Source organism: Strongylocentrotus purpuratus, unplaced genomic scaffold, assembly GCF_000002235.5.
Source record: "Strongylocentrotus purpuratus isolate Spur 01 unplaced genomic scaffold, Spur_5.0 spur5_scaffold_5, whole genome shotgun sequence".
NCBI classification, from domain to species: Eukaryota; Metazoa; Echinodermata; class Echinoidea; order Camarodonta; family Strongylocentrotidae; genus Strongylocentrotus; species Strongylocentrotus purpuratus.
Window position 1 is genome coordinate 34841370 of NW_022145611.1, and position 19139 is coordinate 34860508.

General features: G+C 35.5%; 1 protein-coding gene across 2 annotated transcripts in view; it reads left to right on the plus strand.

The window, feature by feature from the left end:
• The window catches only part of LOC580795 (serine/threonine-protein phosphatase 2A 56 kDa regulatory subunit epsilon isoform), a 59276-nt gene that overhangs the window by 10816 nt on the left and 29321 nt on the right, over positions 1-19139 (plus strand). For both annotated transcript variants that reach the window (XM_775604.4, XM_011675734.2), the window contains exons 2-7: positions 1351-1547; positions 4493-4594; positions 5881-5973; positions 7649-7779; positions 15538-15597; positions 17678-17786. In XM_775604.4, the coding sequence (XP_780697.2) occupies positions 1351-1547; positions 4493-4594; positions 5881-5973; positions 7649-7779; positions 15538-15597; positions 17678-17786 (692 nt within the window). The remainder of the gene's footprint in view (positions 1-1350; positions 1548-4492; positions 4595-5880; positions 5974-7648; positions 7780-15537; positions 15598-17677; positions 17787-19139) is intronic.

Here is a 19139-nt window from a genome sequence, read left to right on the forward strand (position 1 = left end):
GTCAAGCCTTTTTTTATATAGTGTGGGCGGGGCTGTTTTGTAGCCTTCAAAATAAAATAACCAAACTCCAATGCAAAGCGTCTGAGACTGAATTCTTTGGCCTTTCTTTCACTCTCAGACATGTATTCATGCACACTGTAAACCTGAAACTTGGAATGTGTGCAAAACGCAAATTCTCCAGTTGCCGGTGTCCAGGGGCTCACTTCTAGGGGCTCACTTCTAGGGGCTAACTTCAAGGCCCTACGATTCAAATGCTCTCTGGTCCAATCTGAGCCATATTTTGGATCATTTTAAACAAATTTATGACTACCGGTGCTATATCAGAACTAATTTTGGTTGAGAATGAATTTTTAACATGTCACTGATTTTCAAACCTGTCGCTGTTGCATGTTGAAACCCCTTTTGGACCACCCTGCATTGTACATTCAGACGACACTATAATTGATTTATTGTGAAACAAAAATGTTACACTATGGTGACCCATAAGAACAATGTATATGGTGTGCTGTTTAGCTGAGCCAATGTGTTAGAAATTTCATTATAGAGTGGATGTTGCTAGGAGAGAATAGCTGGATTAAGCCATCATCCCTGCAAATATCTTCCGAGTGATCAGACTACCACCTGCTAATTCCCTCAGTGAAATTGACTTTCATCAGTGTGTCCTGATTTAGAAACTGTATTATTGAGAGGACATGCTTGAGGTGTTGCCCTTTCCCAGGCACAGCATATTGAGAACTGCTGCTGCCTTTAAACATCCATCATACTTTCACATGGGGTGGTATGGTCTGGACAGCATGTCTTCTGATCACCTGGGCTTCCCATACTACACGTTTCTGGTAACATCATGCTTGAAACTGAAGTAGAAATGGGGTGAAGAAGGACCATAATTGTATAGATTTATCATGAATAGATCATACCTGGATTCCGTAAAAAGATGATATTTAAATCCTACCTGTACTCCGCGAAAAAAGAAGAAGATATTTTGGGACATTTTCTGCAATTCTGTTGACAATTTGGTGCTTCAGAGTGTTAGTTTGAGATGTGAAGACAATGCTGTATCCCTGCATCTTTTGTTCACCAGAGCAGTTTTAGGATTCACCAATGTACTAAGTATTTCCTCACTGTGATTTGCATATCATGTACAGTACATGTAATATTTCTTGTTTACCAGAGCTGATTTGGAGTTATTGAGAGCTCCCATTTAATGAGGTCATGTGATGGTCACTCTGATATTTCTCTGCTACAGTGTTTGTGATATTATGGTTACTGTACATCAATTATCAGTCTTATGTATTACGGTTGCATCAAATTATCGCCCACTATCTTTCCTTCTGATCTCTTTCAACACAGATACACCCCCTCCAGAACAGCAAGAATTGGTTGTCAAGAAGCTAGAACAGTGCTGCATGGTGTTCGACTTTATGGATGCTGTATCTGAGCTGCGAGGCAAGGAGATCAAACGAGCAAGCCTCAATGAGCTAGTGGATTACATCACTACTGGGAGGGGAGTCCTCACAGAACCCCTATATCCAGAATGCATTCAAATGGTAAGTTTTTCCATGGTACAAGCTTTACAAGTCTAGTGGTCTCACCAAATTACTCTATGTAACAAAATAGAAATAATGCCATAGGATTTTCAATTTTTTGATAAATTGCCTCTCCGTAACTGATAAAACAAGCTAGTCACAAGATGTAGTTCTCCCCATCTTACCATGCCCATGGGTTCCTCTTCCTTCGCAGCCAGGAAGGGGAGCACTCATTTTTCTGAGTCCTTTTTTCTGCAAAGGTTCATAATTCCGAAACACAAATTTTACATACCAGTGGGTTTATAATTCCAAAAATGTGTTTTGTTATTCTTAAGGTTTATATATCCTAAGGTTTCATATATTGTGAACAGGGTTCATTATTCCGAAGGTTTGTAATGCCAAGCATGAAATAGGGTTTATTTTTCTGAAGGTTCAAAATTCAGAAAAAGGGCTTGATGACATTTTTGGCATTATGAACCCTACTTCCTTTTCAGAAATGCAAACCCTTGGAATTATTAACCTTTGGAGTAAGGACATGTTACTACTGTACATGTAAGGAGTCATAAGAAAGGTCAACTCAGAAAGAAATTCAGCCTTACACACTTCAGCCAGAGTTAGGCTTCTAACATGGTAGGCATTAGTATATTCATTAATGGAAGTGGTTTATGCCAATTTGGATGAATATTCAAATTTAAAAAAAATGGTAAATTTGTCACAAGACTATAGTATACAAGGTAGACTACCTTGAGTTTTAAGGCAGGTATTCTAAACATAAGTTAGACCAGAACCCTGTGGGTAGAAGAACATTTCCATATATACTACATGATTACATGTATACTTATTAGAAATACATTTTTTTGTTTTTTGTTTTGTTTTTGTTTTTGTTGGGGGGGGGGGGGGGGGGTTTCCAGTCCAGGCATATTTCTCTAAATCCCAGCACTACATGTAACTACATGTATATGCCATTGACCTTGTTTGTGTACCAGCATGTCCTGAAGTGTCATTTGCATGCGTGCATATCCACTTAAAAGCCTCTATTGATAGACCTTGATTTCAATTTATTACATTTAGGCCGTCATGTACACATCATGATGTATGTTTAAATACACAGTTTACAATGTAGTTTGATTTGTGAAAGGTGCCTTGTCATCCTTGTTATAGTGAGCATACCAGACTTAGTGGGAGGCTAACTGCCAAACCCGTAGTGTACATGTATGTACATATCTAGACGGACAATCAAATTGACAATTGAAATTCCACCAAAGCTATATTGAGCACCAACATGTCATTTGAGGAATTTTAGTTGTTTAACATGATATGAAGTACCACTGAAATTTGACATCAGTTGGCTCTTAAAGTGAAGACATACATGTACATTTCCTTTGCAGAATGTTACTTTGTGTGCATTACAGTGTACATGTAGCTGTTGTTATTTGGCCTTGGAGGTGGGGGGGGGGGGGGGATCATTGTATAACATTTGATATGTTGATGTGGAATTTGTTCATAATGAAATAAAATGTTGTTTTCCTTTTCGGTATGTGCACAATTATGATTTAATTGTACATTGTACATGCATGCAAGTGATGTACAGTACATGTACAATACTGACTACAAATGTACATTGGTTCCCTTTACATGCACATACAGAATTCTCAATTTTTCACATTGACTTCCTGGTTATGAGCATTGTATTGTAAACACACGTATTTTGTAGCTAGAGACCGATGGACCTCTCACACTGAAGTTCACTATTATATTTCAAAAGCAAAATGTGAAATGGCAATCGTGTTTACCAATTTGGTGAAAGTAGAAATGTTGATTAAACTGGACATGTAGACTTGTCAACACTGAATGGAGAATATTGAGCTTGACTGGAACTGTTTTAATAATAATAATAATATTAATAAAAGCAGTGCTTATAAAGTGCAGTGCTTACTGCATTATTATCATATTTGATCTCATTAGAAAAAAATCCCTTACAAATACAAATACTTTTCAGTAGAAGTTTCTTTTTTTATCTTTTTTTAAATAACATACTCTATTTATTAGAAATAACAAGAGAATGTAAAAAGGAACATTCAAGCCTAGGCTTCTGCCTGAATACACAGGACAATTCAAGGTGGAAAAATAATAAATATAATGACACATCATGCATGCAGGAGAAAAACAACCTGAAAACAGGATGAACACACAATGGAATAAATACAAAATTCCCAATTTGCAAAATAAAAAAACACATGACTTGTATCAGGTAATCATAGACTAATCAGTTCATTTGTTGCATACTAACACAGGTTATTTGATTACACTAATACATCAGCCTATGACCTTCTCTATGCAGGTTCAAAACAGAGACTAGTCAGACTACACAGAGAATAACAATGCTCTCTTCAGGAATTCACTTTGGACCTACATGTACAGTAGCCCCATATTCTTCTGTACATCATATCTCCTCGATAGCATAATTATAACAGATTGAGATGTCTGGGCCATTTTTGCAAAGGGAAATAATCGGGCTTAAGCCTCGTTCAGATTTGACGCGGCAAAACTGCAGCAATTTTGTTTTTTAAAGACTACAAAAATGTTATGGCACGTCAAATTTCTGTATCTTGTAACACAGAGCTCAGCGAATATGCGCAGGACCTTGGTTACGTGTAGTTGCCATTTATCATTTTATTTACATGTAAGTGTAGAACAAAAATGTGCTGTCTTTTGCAGTGATTTACCGCATGATATCTGAACGAGCCTTTAAAGTGATAACAGATACAGTACTAATATACAGTAACATGAGAGATGTCATTAATCAAGATCTCTTGGTTAATTACATGTGATTGTGAAGCATCTTCTTGCATAACATGCTCTTGAAACAGTATAAGATTAAGTTTGATGCCTGGATGTTTATCTGTAGCTTTTGATTTGATTTCCTTCTTTCTTTTTTTCTTCATCTTTTCTTCATCTTTTCTTAGATCTCATGTAATATCTTCAGAACATTGCCGCCCAGTGAAAACTCAGATTTCGATCCAGAAGAAGACGACCCAACGCTAGAAGCATCATGGCCTCACTTACAGGTAAATAAAAATATCCAATGTCAATTTACAATGACCACATGGTGGATAAGTTGTGTTCCAGGATTTTTGGATTGATCTTGTCTAATTAAAGTATTTACATGTAGAACAGTGCAAATAGCATGTTCCATTTCTTTTTTCATCAAAGGTATTTGTGAAGGGAAAATATTTGGAGTATGGGGGTTTCTAGTTTTTTTTTTAAATGTTGTACATGATTAGTCTAAAAAAATTGAAGCTTGTCTTTATTCATTTTCATATATTATGTTGTATTCACAGTTTTCAAAACATTACTAAAATTGCCCAATCCTTGTTCTCAGTGTGTGTATTATGTTAAGATGACCATAAGTTTAGATTGCTAATCTTAAATGGTAATGGGGATCTTGCATTTCAAAGGAAACTGGTTTTGAATACTTCTGAATTGTTTGTTTTCCTCATACAATGGATTGGTTGTTTAAACCAGTAGAAATATGAACAAATAGGAACAGAGAAAAAGAAAAATTAATTTGTTTAAAGCAAAAAGTCACATTTGCTGAAAATCACATGTATAATGCGCATAATAAATATAGACCACTTGATATACAGGGGGATTTGAGCTACAATGTAACATAAGCTCAATTTCCTTATCTTTCTTTTCCCATTTTTTGTTTTGGCTTGAACATGTCATATAAGTTGGGTTGATTTCTTAAGAATTTGATATAATTAGTCATTACCAGAATCAAGTTTACCTACATCCATGTATACTGTATGTATGTATACAAACACAGGGATAGGGCAATGTACTTTATACCTCACTCTATGAATTCTAAATCCATATGTTCTTTTATTGTATGTGTGCTTTAATGGAAATATTTCTTTAAAGGCATAGAAGTGATAGTTTTGCCATGAAACTAAAAGGTCAGAGTTCAATGCACTCTACGCTTGAACTTTGTTAAAGTACATTCCCAGATGCCATTTTGAGTGGTTCCTAGGGAAATGAGGGTCGGGGAAAATGGGCATGAAATTAAGCTGGTGGCATTGCTACAGTCCAGGTCCAAAGGAACTAAATGATGCAATACACTGTGTGGTCATTCATTAACTGGTAATTGAATCTTAAGATTGCAACAATAAAAGAATTGCATGTACCGATAGTAAAGTAAATCTTTTAAGTTTGCTTGAAATTACAAATCTTAAATCATGAATTTATGGGGATTCAGGCATGATAAAAAGAGCAGTGTAAATATGCAGGTCAAATACCACTGTTTATTTTCTTTTCTTATTTTCTCACTTGTTCTTTTTCATGTACCTTGCAGCTTGTATACGAATTCTTCCTGAGGTTTTTAGAGTCACCAGAATTCCAACCCAGCATAGCCAAGAAGTACATCGATCAGAAATTTGTGATGCACGTAAGACTAAATAAGATTTTACTACCTTTTATTTCTGTTTTGTGTCTGTTAGTAAGATGACTGTCTAAAGTAAAATCCCACAAAATTACAGAAGCGTCATTTGAAAATGACACAATAAACCACCTGGAATAATAGAAGCCACAGTAAAATAAAACAATTTTCATGCAAATGAACAGCAAGTGGAGGTTATACAAAAATATTTAAAAATAGCTGTACACAACAAAGGCCACTGTGCATACTTTCTTTATGATTTTTTATAGGTTTCTTTGTTTTTCCATGTTTGTTGTTGTTGTTTTTTTTTACCAGAGCTTAATTGGTCACTCCTGTGTATTTTTTTCTCACTACCATACCATTATTATGGCCACTTATTATGTCATTTGTAAATGAGGTTTGAGTGTTCGGTCCTCTAATGATCTGTCAGTTGGATGTGTGTGTGTGTGTGAGAGAGAGAGAGAGAGAGAGAGAGAGAGAGAGAGAGAGAGAGAGAGAGAGAGAGAGAGAAACAGAGACAGATACAGATACAGATACAGACAGACAGAGGGATAAACAGAGAGACAGAGACTTGTTCTTTGTTTATTTCCTTGATAATGTAAGGCCAATGGAATAGAGATGTGAGAAAAATGCACAGAATGATTCATCAAAGCCCAGAGCTAAGGAGAGTGGACATGCATGTTTACATTACAATATTTCTGCTGTACTGGATACAAATATTTGCCTCAATGACTGTACTATTTTAAAGTATATCAAACACACAAATGAGTGGAGATCAAAGTCTAGGTGAACCCCCATTATCGTCTTATGTCAACACAATCTCGTACACAGTAGTGAACGAGAGATATAATATGTGGTTACCCTATTATAAGTGCATCAATGGCTTCTTCAATATTGAAAACAGAATGACAGTGGAAGATTGCATAGTTACATATTTATTCATAAGTGCAATATCTTTCGGTGTATTGTAGACTATATGTCATTCCAATTGTCAGTACAATACGTGAATATAATGGCAGATGAAAGACGGTCAGGTTTCTTTTGTATAGTGGCATCAGTTTATTGAATGCCAATATTGTTTGTGCAGTCAGTGGAAATGTCATGCAAGCTATATACTACTGCCTGAAGCCATTTGTATGTGATGCTAGCGCTGACCTTGGTCTGGTCAATTTAATTCCTATTCTCTGCTTTTTCCCTCTCATTTTTCCCTGTGGCTATGTATATTTATTTGAATTTTTCTCAATGGTCATTACTGATCTGCAGTAGCTATTGATATACATGTAGCTGATAATATTCATCAGCTTTTATTGTGTCATGCAAGTTTTTTAAAAAGAAATAGTGATGTGTTTGATAAGGACTTCTGTCTTTATGTCTTGAGAATAAGCAATGAAATCTAAATAATGTTGAATATTGAGTAGCTTCAAGATACTTCAGGCAGTGAAAATGTGCAAGGCTATTGTATAATTATGCAGAGGTAACAAACATAATATATGTACAGTACAGTACCACAAAAGTCATGCTCTCTTCAATGTCTGCCTTTTACTCTCTGTTCCATGAAATTACAATTGTAGATGAATTGGTGAAGCCATCTGCGCAAATGGTAGAATTCCCTTCCCCCGTTTGAAATGCTCAACTGTCAAGAGTGAGGAATAATATGCCTTTTCGTGATATCCTTGTATTTCAGCTGCTGGAGCTGTTTGACAGCGAGGATCCCAGAGAGAGAGACTTCCTCAAGACAGTGTTGCATCGAATCTATGGCAAGTTCCTTGGCCTCAGGGCGTTCATCAGAAAACAGATCAACCACATATTCCTCAGGTGAGAAGAAAGATACAGTCAGACCTGTTTTATAAGCCACCTCCCTATGGTAGTCAAATACGTGTTAAAGAACTTGTCAACTTTTTTGTTTTCCTGTTTTCCTATTGATGGTATCTGTGGACATGTTTTTACTATACACTCATTTCTCTTGCTTCTGTGTGAATTTTATCACCATGGTAATACTATGCTAATACTATGCTGTACAAGACAGGTGAAGTCAGAAAGGAAAAGGAAAGCAGTGTTACTTTATAAAAGTTAAAAGCAAAAATTTGTTCATTATATTTTCTTCTCAATGAAGTCTAACCCAACCTCTCTATACATAGAGCACATTTTATCTGTATCAGTATAACAAGCATGATTATGTCAGCCTACAATTATGTCTTAATCAGCTCGATCAGCCACCTGCTTCTCAAAAGGTATTACTTGATAGAAAACAAAATTATCCTCATGATAACTGAACAAGCAGAGGGAAATTCATTCATTGTTTTGGGGTAAAATGTTGTCAGTAGCAACCAGCATATATATATATATATATATATATATATATATATACATGTATATCTCTGTAAAAATGGAACCCAGATCAATATTCTGGTTTTGAAATGTTTTTGGTTGATAGAAGCAGCTGCTCCGTGGTATTGATCATACGTGTGCTGTGTGCTACTCATGGAAGGGCTAAAAGGACATTAATTCATGTTTTTTACTGATGTGTTGATGAGACGCGCTTAAAGCTTTCATTGTGATATATTATAATCTGATATACAGTATGTAGCAATAATGAAGGGACCAGCCCCACACTCTTCTACATATCAAATTTGCTGATCGAGGTTTTAACAGGTCAAATCAATTGTAAAATCAGTTTGCATATTTTTATTGGAGAGAAGGCCTGTCAAGGTAGATATAATTAGTAGAGATATGGTCGGACCAAATAAAGTGACCCAATTCCTAGCCAAAGAAAGCAACAATTCGGCATGTATTCCATATAACCAGACAGAAGTAGAATTTCACCTTTTTTAAAGATATTTGTCCATTTGATCCTAAATATGACGAAATAAAATCACAAATTTAGTAATTATTTTACTTCTGTTGCCATTCATTTATATCTATTACTGTTGTTCTGTCATATGTTAATGTACCTGTATGTATTACCTCAGCAAGTTGTCCTACCCTGTATAGACATTAAAACATGATTGAAATCAAACCCAGTAGAAATCACATATAATCACAATAAATTAACATTTCAACAGCCTTTAGGCTTCAAGATCAATTGCATTATGAAGATAATGAGACAGGACTCATATTCCTGCGTAACTAGGAACTAGGAAATCACAAAATTCCACTCCCAACAAAAATAGGTTGTGGAGGGGGGGGGGGGGCCTACAGAATGAAAATGCATTATTTTGTTGCTGTTGATTCAAATGTGCAATCTGTAAGATTATCCTCTGGCTTGCATAGTCAAACTTGTATTTTGTGGATCAGGTTACAGAGATGTTACTAGTCAGGAAAATAATGATGGGAAAGAGGGAAAAGGAGGAGTATTTTTGGCAGATGATTGTGGTGATTGTATAAATAGATTGGTGACTAGAAGCCTGTTCTGACTCTAGGCAATATATACCAAACTCGTAATAAAGAAACATCATCTAATGAAAGGAGCGTACAGTCTAAACAACAACATAATATAGAAACTAATTTTGAAGAGGTAGATTGGCATAAAAGCTGGCCAATCATGAGTGCATGCTCATGAGAAGCCCCGCCCAGTTATACGATTTTTGTCCGATATGACGTTCAGGGTAGAATGGGATCCTGATTTTATATCCAGTTTTCATTAGAAACTATGCTCAAACATGTGTTTCTCTATAGAACGTTTCTTTGACGATGTTGAGTGTAGCTACATGTATACAAGGATTGTAGTCTGAACGTGGGGTAAATCACAAAAGTGTGCTAATCCCAGGTACTGACAAATAGAGCTGAACAAATTTGAGGAAGTATTCCATGAATTTAGCCTACAAGTACATTGACCAACAAATTTATATCTGAAACATTATGGTGCACAACTGTAGTGGTGGAAATTATGTTGCTGCCAATGAAGTCTTATAAAACCCCTTGAAGTGCCCACTCTTCTAGATGCACTGTCTGTGGTTAGATGCCTGTTGTATTGAGTTATTAATGTGACTGTATATATGTTTTCACAGTATACATCATTTTGCTTGAGTGCCTCTTTTGTGCAGCTCTAAAATTATGATGCATCTCGTGATTTTTATTTGAGAGTGAGAGAAATGTCATTCCTCACTCAGGGAATTTGACGTGTTGTTATTAAAAGCAAATGGCTTTGTTAATTACTAGTGGAGGAGAAACAACCAAAATAACTGCATTAGAAGTCTCAAGGGGAGTGCTTGCTCTATGTAATGTCGAGGCTTTTCATAGACCTTCAACTCAAAATCAATATTACTATTACATATAAAGGTGTCATGTGTACATGTAGTAAAGTGTCTTTTTTCACTCAGTTCGGTAGTACATGTACCGTACATATATGGATAAATGGAAATAGTGATAGACTGTGAAATCTATGCTCTTACTCATTTCTCAATTTGATTGCATCATTTGTGTGTGTCTACAACCTCCTTACAAAAAACAAAAATAATATTGTAGAGGGTTGGGATTATTATGTAATGCAAAAATTTAAGTTTACTGAAAAGTACAAATAAGACCTAAGGAAATGTATGATTAAAATGTTTTCAAGAGCAAAGAAATACATGTATTCTGACGCACAATGCAAATTATTTTCAAAAATTAAATTATTTACATTAAAAAAATACTGCCGCATGAACATTTTTTAGAGTTTATCACATGAATAATTTTGTATGTGGACATTTCTCTAGCTTATTCTTGTTACCTAAATTTTTAACTACTTGAAGTATTTGCATAAATCTGAATGATTTATTCATGAATATTTTTTAAAGAATTTATTACATGAATGATTTCATACGTAGAAATTTCTTAAGGTTAATCTTAGTATTATATGAATACTACAATATGTAGCACCTGTTGCAATATTGTTGTGTATTATCTGTACGTTTTTAAGGAAAAAGCAGTGAATTTATAATTACCATAATTAACGGTGTATAAACCGCCCTCGCGTATTAACCGCACCCCTCTTTTTCGCCCTAATTTATTTATTTATTTATTTTTTTTTTTGGCCGAATCTGTCGGCAGCAAGCCAGGTCCGTGTTACAAAAAACCATGCGGGAAGGCCTTTCATTTAACTGCGAGGTGCAGCTGAATGTGTCAGATCATTAATGTAAATTAAAAAACAGTAGAGGACCTAGGATAGAACCTTGTGGTACGCCATGTGATAGAAGAAAATTTGGAGGAATTATTATTATAAACTACATATTGAGATCTATCAGAAAGATTACTTTCAAACCAAGATGACACACAAATTTGAGTGTTGTTCTAGTTTCCAAATGGTGAGTCAACACACCGATTACTGAGCTGGGAGACATTGCCAGGCATAGCGCCAGGTGGAGGGGCATAAATCAAAACTTTAATATTTTGGGGTTTTTTTTTTTGGGTGTACCGTGTATAAGCCGCACCCCTGACTTTGAAAAAGGTGCAGTTAATACACCATTAATTAGGGTATTGAGGTAAGCTCATACGATGTGAGTAGTGTACAATGTAAATAGCTTCAATGAATGAAGCTTTTCTTACATCATGCTATCATAAAATCCTTTAAAGTTGATACTCTAAGCAAATAAATGTCCCTTAATTTGTTACCTACGGCAAGTATATGTTATTTTTAAGTTTTTCAATTACTTAGTAAATCACAAAAAAATTCTGTCTACTCGAAATCCTCAATTGAAATGTTGAAAATATCCGCCTCTCTTTGCATAGAAAATCAGTCACGGCGCTGGTCTACTATTTATGACCTCACGTCCGGGAGAGAGTATATTCACGTACCCGGATGTTCCATAGCAAACATGTGCAGAGTGATACGATTTTCTGCATATTTTTGTTTCAAAGGCTGAAAAGTCTAATAAATCATAATTCTATGTACAATTCTTTACCTTACCCTAGTACTTCATAGTATTAATATCAATTCCCCTTTTAAAAATTATGACATATACATGCCAACGATGTGCTATTAGTCGATATTTTCACCATGTAATTTTTGTTTTGGTGTTGAAATCGGCCCATGCAGGCACGGAGTGAACAGTAGCTGTCTACCCATGCACAGTTCATTACCATACACTACAGCGATCTCCCGATGGTTTCTTCTTCCTTTTTTCCATGTCTTTCGCCTTCCTTGACCCTGAAGATCCTTCATCTACCAATTCTGACACCGGTAGCCAGGAGCAAGTCTTTGTTAGTTGTTTTTCTTAGCTGGAAACGTCGCTTTCATTCTCTTGCAATTGCCGATAAACATATAACTAGCGCACGTACGTTCCATCACAAGCAAGCAGCGCCTAGAGCAGCGGCTTGGTATTCCTCCCGATTCTGCTCGCTTCACGAATGTTCATGCAAGAGCCGCATCACTCGCCAAAATATTATAGAAGAAGCGCGCTTGCATGATCTCGTTCAAGTTTGATATTTTGCCACATAAAAAGTTTAACTCGTACTGTATCCTTTTTTGAGGCAGTCACACACATCTATGATAATTACTATCATAGTTCTAGACCTATTCGTTTTACAAAACTGCTCCTGTACCTTATCTGATGACAATATAATGCATCCGCCTATTCATACGTGCACGATTTAACTTTAATTCCTAAGCAGTAAACTCGTCTTAAATCTCTACCAAATAGGTGAATATGAGGATATAAAAAGAAATCAGCGACTGGAAAATGTTGCTTCGTTATTCTTCATTCAAATGAAAACAGAAAATCCATCAAATATACTCCTTAACAACAACAAATCTAAGCTCTGACAGGATAGCATTTACGTAGGGATATCACTGCCATTCACTCTCACTGAGCCCATGACTCCCGTTCGTGACGTCACGGATAGAGGCCCGACTCTACGTGCACTTCCGGGTTTCAGACTTAGATATTTTGGTAGAGTTTACTCGAATAAATTCATTATTCTAAACTTGTTTTGTCGGGTGGACACCATTTGGTGTTATGATGGGGGTTAAAAGCTTTCTATTTATGTAATTATCTCAGTATTTGGGATTGTCTTAGAGTATCAACTTTAAGTTGGGAAAGTGGCTTTTGATGATGATTGTTTTACCTGACTGCTAAATAATTATGTATGTGCTTGTAAGTAAACAACCACAGGACCAACAGCTTTAAGTCCTCTTTTATAGCTTTAGGGACTTGGTAATGAGGATTAATGCCTTACCAAATGGCACAGAGCATTGACTTGGTTTTGAACCAGGGACCTCCAGGTTAAGGTTTTATAATCAAATGGAAACAAGCTTCTAAAAATATGTATGAAAACCATGTATCACATGGCTATAAAATAAATTGAATTGATTCAGGATCTACATTTCCATTTCCATGTCAATTAGTAAACAACTTACAAATGTCTGTGCGCATGAAATCCCCATTCACTGTGCAGTAAGCAAACATACATGTTCATGTACGTGTACTGAACAGAATCCATGCTAACTTCATGTACTTGTACCAGACTTGATGTGTACATGTTAGAGGGTGTACAATTTCACGGAGTGACTCTCTTACTCCGTACATGTGTGTTTTATTCAGTGGCATTCGTATGTGAAATAGTTGACCAGGAGTACCTGGGAGTCTTGCTTTGTTTGCTCTCTGTACCTGAGGAAATGCACTGCCATGTATCTCGTTTCTAATGGATCAGGTGTATGTGTGGTATTCAGAGTGAATTTGTTAGTATCCAAGGCAACGGGCATCTATAGGCATCATTGTTCTATAGATGCCTTCCCCCGTCTTCAGCTATCAGTTCCCAAGACTTCTACCCTACATATAATACCTGCTGAATGGATGTGGGTTTGTCTTTGAGTGTAAGAATGAAATGGTATGAAAAAAACTCCACAACAATAGCTCCAGGGTCATCACATACAGTTTACTAACCCTTACCCTAAGGTTAATATTGCTGCCTTAAAGGTAAAGACCAGTTATGGTCATGCGATTGCATTGTGAAAGAAACGTTGTGGAATCGATCAGAAAAGGTTGATCATCTAGCATCTAGCATCTACAAGGTTCTGGAATCATCAAAATGATAAGAAATTTGGCCCATTCTTCGTAAAGTTACAAGCACTATACACAGAAAGATGTATATGGGACTACCCTATATCTCTCACAGACCATGAGAGAAACAAATTTATCAAATATATGAATTATTAGGCGGTTTCCCGGCAAATTTTTTATCATCTGATGATAAAAAATTTGCCGGGAAACCGCATGTATTAGTCAAAACATATTCTTTCACATGATTGGTAATGAGAGCTTCCATTTCATTTTTTGAAATTGGGGCGTTTCCAATACTGGTCTTTACCTTTAACTCTAACCTTATACTTGTCTAAATACATATACATGTACAGAGAAATGTGTCCTAGACATATCATTGAACATCGATTCTTAAACACCTTCAAGAGTGAATATCTAGTCTTTCATAAGTAATAAAGAATGATATTTGTCATACTTACATGTATTTTCTTCCTTTGTGCAGAGAAGATTTTAAGTGTTGCTTGAAAAAAAATGCGTGTAGATTGCTGATTGCAGTTTGTTTCGACTACAATTTATAATCTTCAGAACGTTCTTATTTAATAATTCATTATTGAAATTTCTCAAAAATTTACTTCTTAAAAAAAAAAGGCTTTAAAGCTTGTCATGGAATCCTAGCTTGAGATGGAGAAATTATAGTTTTCAGCTCTTTGTATCCTCAGGAAAGTGATCCTTAGGAATCACACTGATGACAATAGTATTACTGTTATTAAAATTATTATTGATATTAATTATTAGTAATAGTGATGTAGTATTACTTTCAATTGTTTGGTCTATTCAATATGTCTTTAATGTCCAGGTAGACTTCCCCTTTATATAATTTAGGGCCTACAAAATGCATGACAAAGATGATTAGATTATGTAATATGTAATGTCCATAAATGCTGCAGCATATGTAATGAATTGTTGTTTGTTCAGCATTTCTGAACCAACAAGTTATGACAGACAAGATAAAGTAAAGATGCGTAATGGGATTGGTGTAGCATCTCTGCCAAAAGTAAAAGTACAAATTTTACACCATTTTAGACAAAAAGAGACGTAATTCTCATGCTGTCAATATATTATAGACATACCTGTAGTGATTTCTGCAGCTAGAAATTGGATTGTATTTCATGCAACTGATACATGTGTTGTAATGGTTTCTGTGCACTAATTAGCAATGACCTTATCATCTGTCATTCCATTGAAGTATGATGATATCAAGCAGGGTGATATTTTGAAGCATGTCAATTTGTTATGCTCTCTCGTGTTTTATTTTTTCTTGTATCATATTCAATTGTTATAATAGTGAACTCTCTATTTGTTCATGGAAGGCTTGACTTTAAATGATAATAATAGTAATAATTATTATATTACAGAGATTTGATGCACATCGGCCCTCTAGCGTAATTTCAAACCACCATCATTTTAGAAAATTAAATATAGGGTTTGTGCATGCAGACTTTCAAATTTCTATCCGAGCTCCTGTGAAAAAAAGAATAGTGTGAAGTTATATTTCATATAAGTTTCGTTATAATATACACATATTGTATTTCACATTTTGTTTTTCTTTCTTTTGCAGATTTATTTATGAAACAGAGCACTTTAATGGAGTTGGGGAATTATTAGAAATTCTGGGAAGGTAAGTACTTGAAATTGATGTTGAATGACCATTATTGATGTTGTATGAGGTCCAAGGGTGTACATTTACAAATTTATATTAACATGTCTAATTGTCTATTGTTACTTTTTAACATTTTTAATCATTTTTGGTCCAACCTTCCTGCATCATACATAGCTCCGCACATAAGAATCATGCAGGTCATCATTGTTAATGTATGCTCATGACATCACAGCCTGCTAGAATAATATGCATACAAATGAAGTTGCGCTTGCTCATAATATTAATACAACCTGAGCCGAATGCAGAAAATAGGGGTAATAATGATTATTAAATAAATGATACATATTTAGATCAAGAGGTCAACATGCATTTTCCTGTTCTTGTGACCTATAGATCACTTGGCTAATTAATCTAAATAGGTTTACCCAGCATGCACATCTCTTGATTAACATATGTCATCCTGGAAAGATTGCTTCTATAATCCCTTTAATGAGCCCAAATGCTTGCCTAATGGTAAGGGTTCAGTGCTACGTGTTCATAGGACAGGTGCAAGGAAAGAGCAAAGGTTCTGTCTCATAAAGTAGACTTGTACTATGCAGCCATCCAGGGGCCCTGGGGCAGTTGAAGGCAGCTTGGCTGGCCAGGAAGGAGAAAGAAAGCAGCCTAAGCAGCATTGCTGGTAGACAGTCCGATTCATCACATTGGAAAACGGACACCCATTACTGGGCTCACGCTTGTCGGTCGCATAATTGAATGAAGGCAAAGCAAGGGGGGATGCCTCTGCACTGTGTATGCACAGACAAAGCTTTGATTACTTGTCTTACTCTCATGTGTGCCCCCTTGCACAGTCTTGACTTGTTGACCGTACAAGTGAGCTGGCTGCTCTCTGCATACCCCAACGTTTGGGATTTCATCCATCAGCATGCGTCTCAGTTAAATGATGATGTATGCTCCGAGATTACCGGCAGTATTGCGATTCCAATAGGATATGCTCGAACAAGCATTACGCACAACCTGCTAGAATGCATTAGCTCTGTTTATTACCCCGGCGCAGTGAAAATATGCTCATTTATGGCAATATTGCATGGCCATTCAGCCTTAATGCATGTGCTATCAAAATACATAGCCAGTGCTGATTTATTATGCATTGATGTGTGCACTGGAAAGAGAAAAAATATATAATTTCCTAGCTGTTTAAAAATACATTAGATTCATTTCTATCTAGGGACCTTCTTTCCAGCTTGTATAAGAATTAATGAAAATATGTACTAAAATAGTACTGAACTAAAATAAAGTTAATTTATGAGCAGTCAATTTGCACTAATAAGACGAATGCTAATCTTTGCCATTACATACAAATATGTTAAAGCTGTGATGTAAATATCTTGTGGTATTTGTGTTGTATATTAACTTTACATTGCACATGAAAAACATTTGGTTGCTCAGCTAGTTATGCAGGTTAGTATATTTCTAGTTTAAACTCTAGGCTTCAAAAGCTTTTGGGATTCTCTCCTATTCAATGCATTACTGCTGACTGTAACATTCTCATTTTACATGTACATCTGTATTATTTATTTGTTTGTCAGTTTCTTGCTAAATTCCATATTGTTTGTACTGGCATTCATATATTTTGTTCTTCAGATAAGAATGGATGACTGAACTTTGATGCACATGCAGCATTTTAAATTTTCAGTCATACTCAAGTTTACTTATTTCAGTTCTATTTTTAAACCTGTATTTTTAGAATGTGTTCTAACAAAACCCAAAATAAATTGTATTATATTACAGATACATTTTAGAAATGTATATTATAACATTTTTCATAAACCAATAGTATTAATTGTTTAAAGTTATGTTGTATACAAAGATTCTTGTATTACTTTTTGTGAGAATATTATTTCCAAGAAATATGATTACCCCCCCCCCCTCCCCTCCCTTTGATTCTTTGAAGTCAACAATAGAAAATAAAAGGTTTCCATGGGGGTGAAAATTGATCTACTCTATTTAATTTGATTTCAGTTGTTACTCGTTATTCATATTTGACATCAAGTTTTTTTCATGTTTAACCAGTGATTATTTCTCTTTTCTTTTCATCTAGCATTATCAACGGGTTTGCACTGCCACTGAAGACAGAACACAAGCAGTTCCTTATCAAGGTTCTCATCCCATTACATAAAGTCAAATGTTTGGGTCTCTATCATGCCCAGGTAGGTGATACTCTGAATATATATATTCTAATCTGGGCCCTGTCTTACAAAGAGTTGAGATTAATCAATCGCAAGTCCTCTAATCAATCGCAAGTTTGCAACCTCCTATCTCGTATGTTCATAGTTGCAATTAATATCAACTCTTTGTAAGACAGGGCCCTGGTCTACATTTTAAACTTACCTATAATATTGACATGTATTCTGTATTTTTTCCGAGGATGTTTTCCATCATTATGTGTATTACGTCAAATGTGTGAAGATATTAAGAGCTTTAAGCAGTATTACGTCGTAAAGGCATGTAATAAGGTGGATTGACATTTAAGTTGCATTTAATCACATAATGGGGTCTATCAATTTTCTACCTTTGAAAAACGATACCGTAGCCTTTTCATATGACGTTTATTTTTCAAAGCATGGCAATGGGCTATACAGAATATATTTGTAGTGAAAAACTTTGGATTGGAATGAGGTTGTTCATACCAGCATCAACTTTCTCTGTTCAACAACAACAAAAAAGTCTGTACCTCTCAGCCCTGCGCATTTCCCATTGTTTTCATTGTCTTAGCTGCACGCATCTGATGCGAAGGCAATCTGAATGTAACCAAGAAGGCCTCACTCCAAATTTAATTTATTATTAATATAAGGAGAAAAGCATAATTCTTTGAAAGATTAGCGTTCTATTAGATCTACTTAGATGTTATATAAAACAAATAATGAACGTTTTTCATTTGTTCAATAGTGTGAATATTTTCATGATTTGAAAGATGAGCGTTCTATTCAACGAGGCTGACGTTCTATTCAGCTCATGAAAATATTCGCATTATTGAACTCATAAGCATTCATCGTTTGTATAATTATATAATATTGACTGGCCTTGAGGGGTATATCAGAAATATTGACCAAGCTCAGATCATATTGCCCCGAGTCGTAGACGAGGGCAATATGGTCTTAGCGCGGTCAATATTTCTGATATACCCCGAAAGTTAAGCCAGTCAATATTATTATTGTTATCCAAATCAGACATCTAGAGCAAATACATAACTGAAAATTTAACATCATCTTACCTAATTTGTCATGCTGAACTCTTTGACATAGACTACATGTAGGTTTATCACACATGTACAGTGTACAGGTAAGTAGACATCTCTACTAAAAGTTGTCCAAACGGTAAAGTTTCAAAACTGTCAAAACATCCAAACAAGCAATATCCATAGGAAGAACTTTTCCTGAAAACTGGCGAAACACAGAAATCCAAAACTATGTTCAAACTGTTATAACACTCAACATATGTACATAATCTCCATGCTCAAGTTTAGTCCTTGAAGTAATTGATGGTGACATTGCAGTTATTAA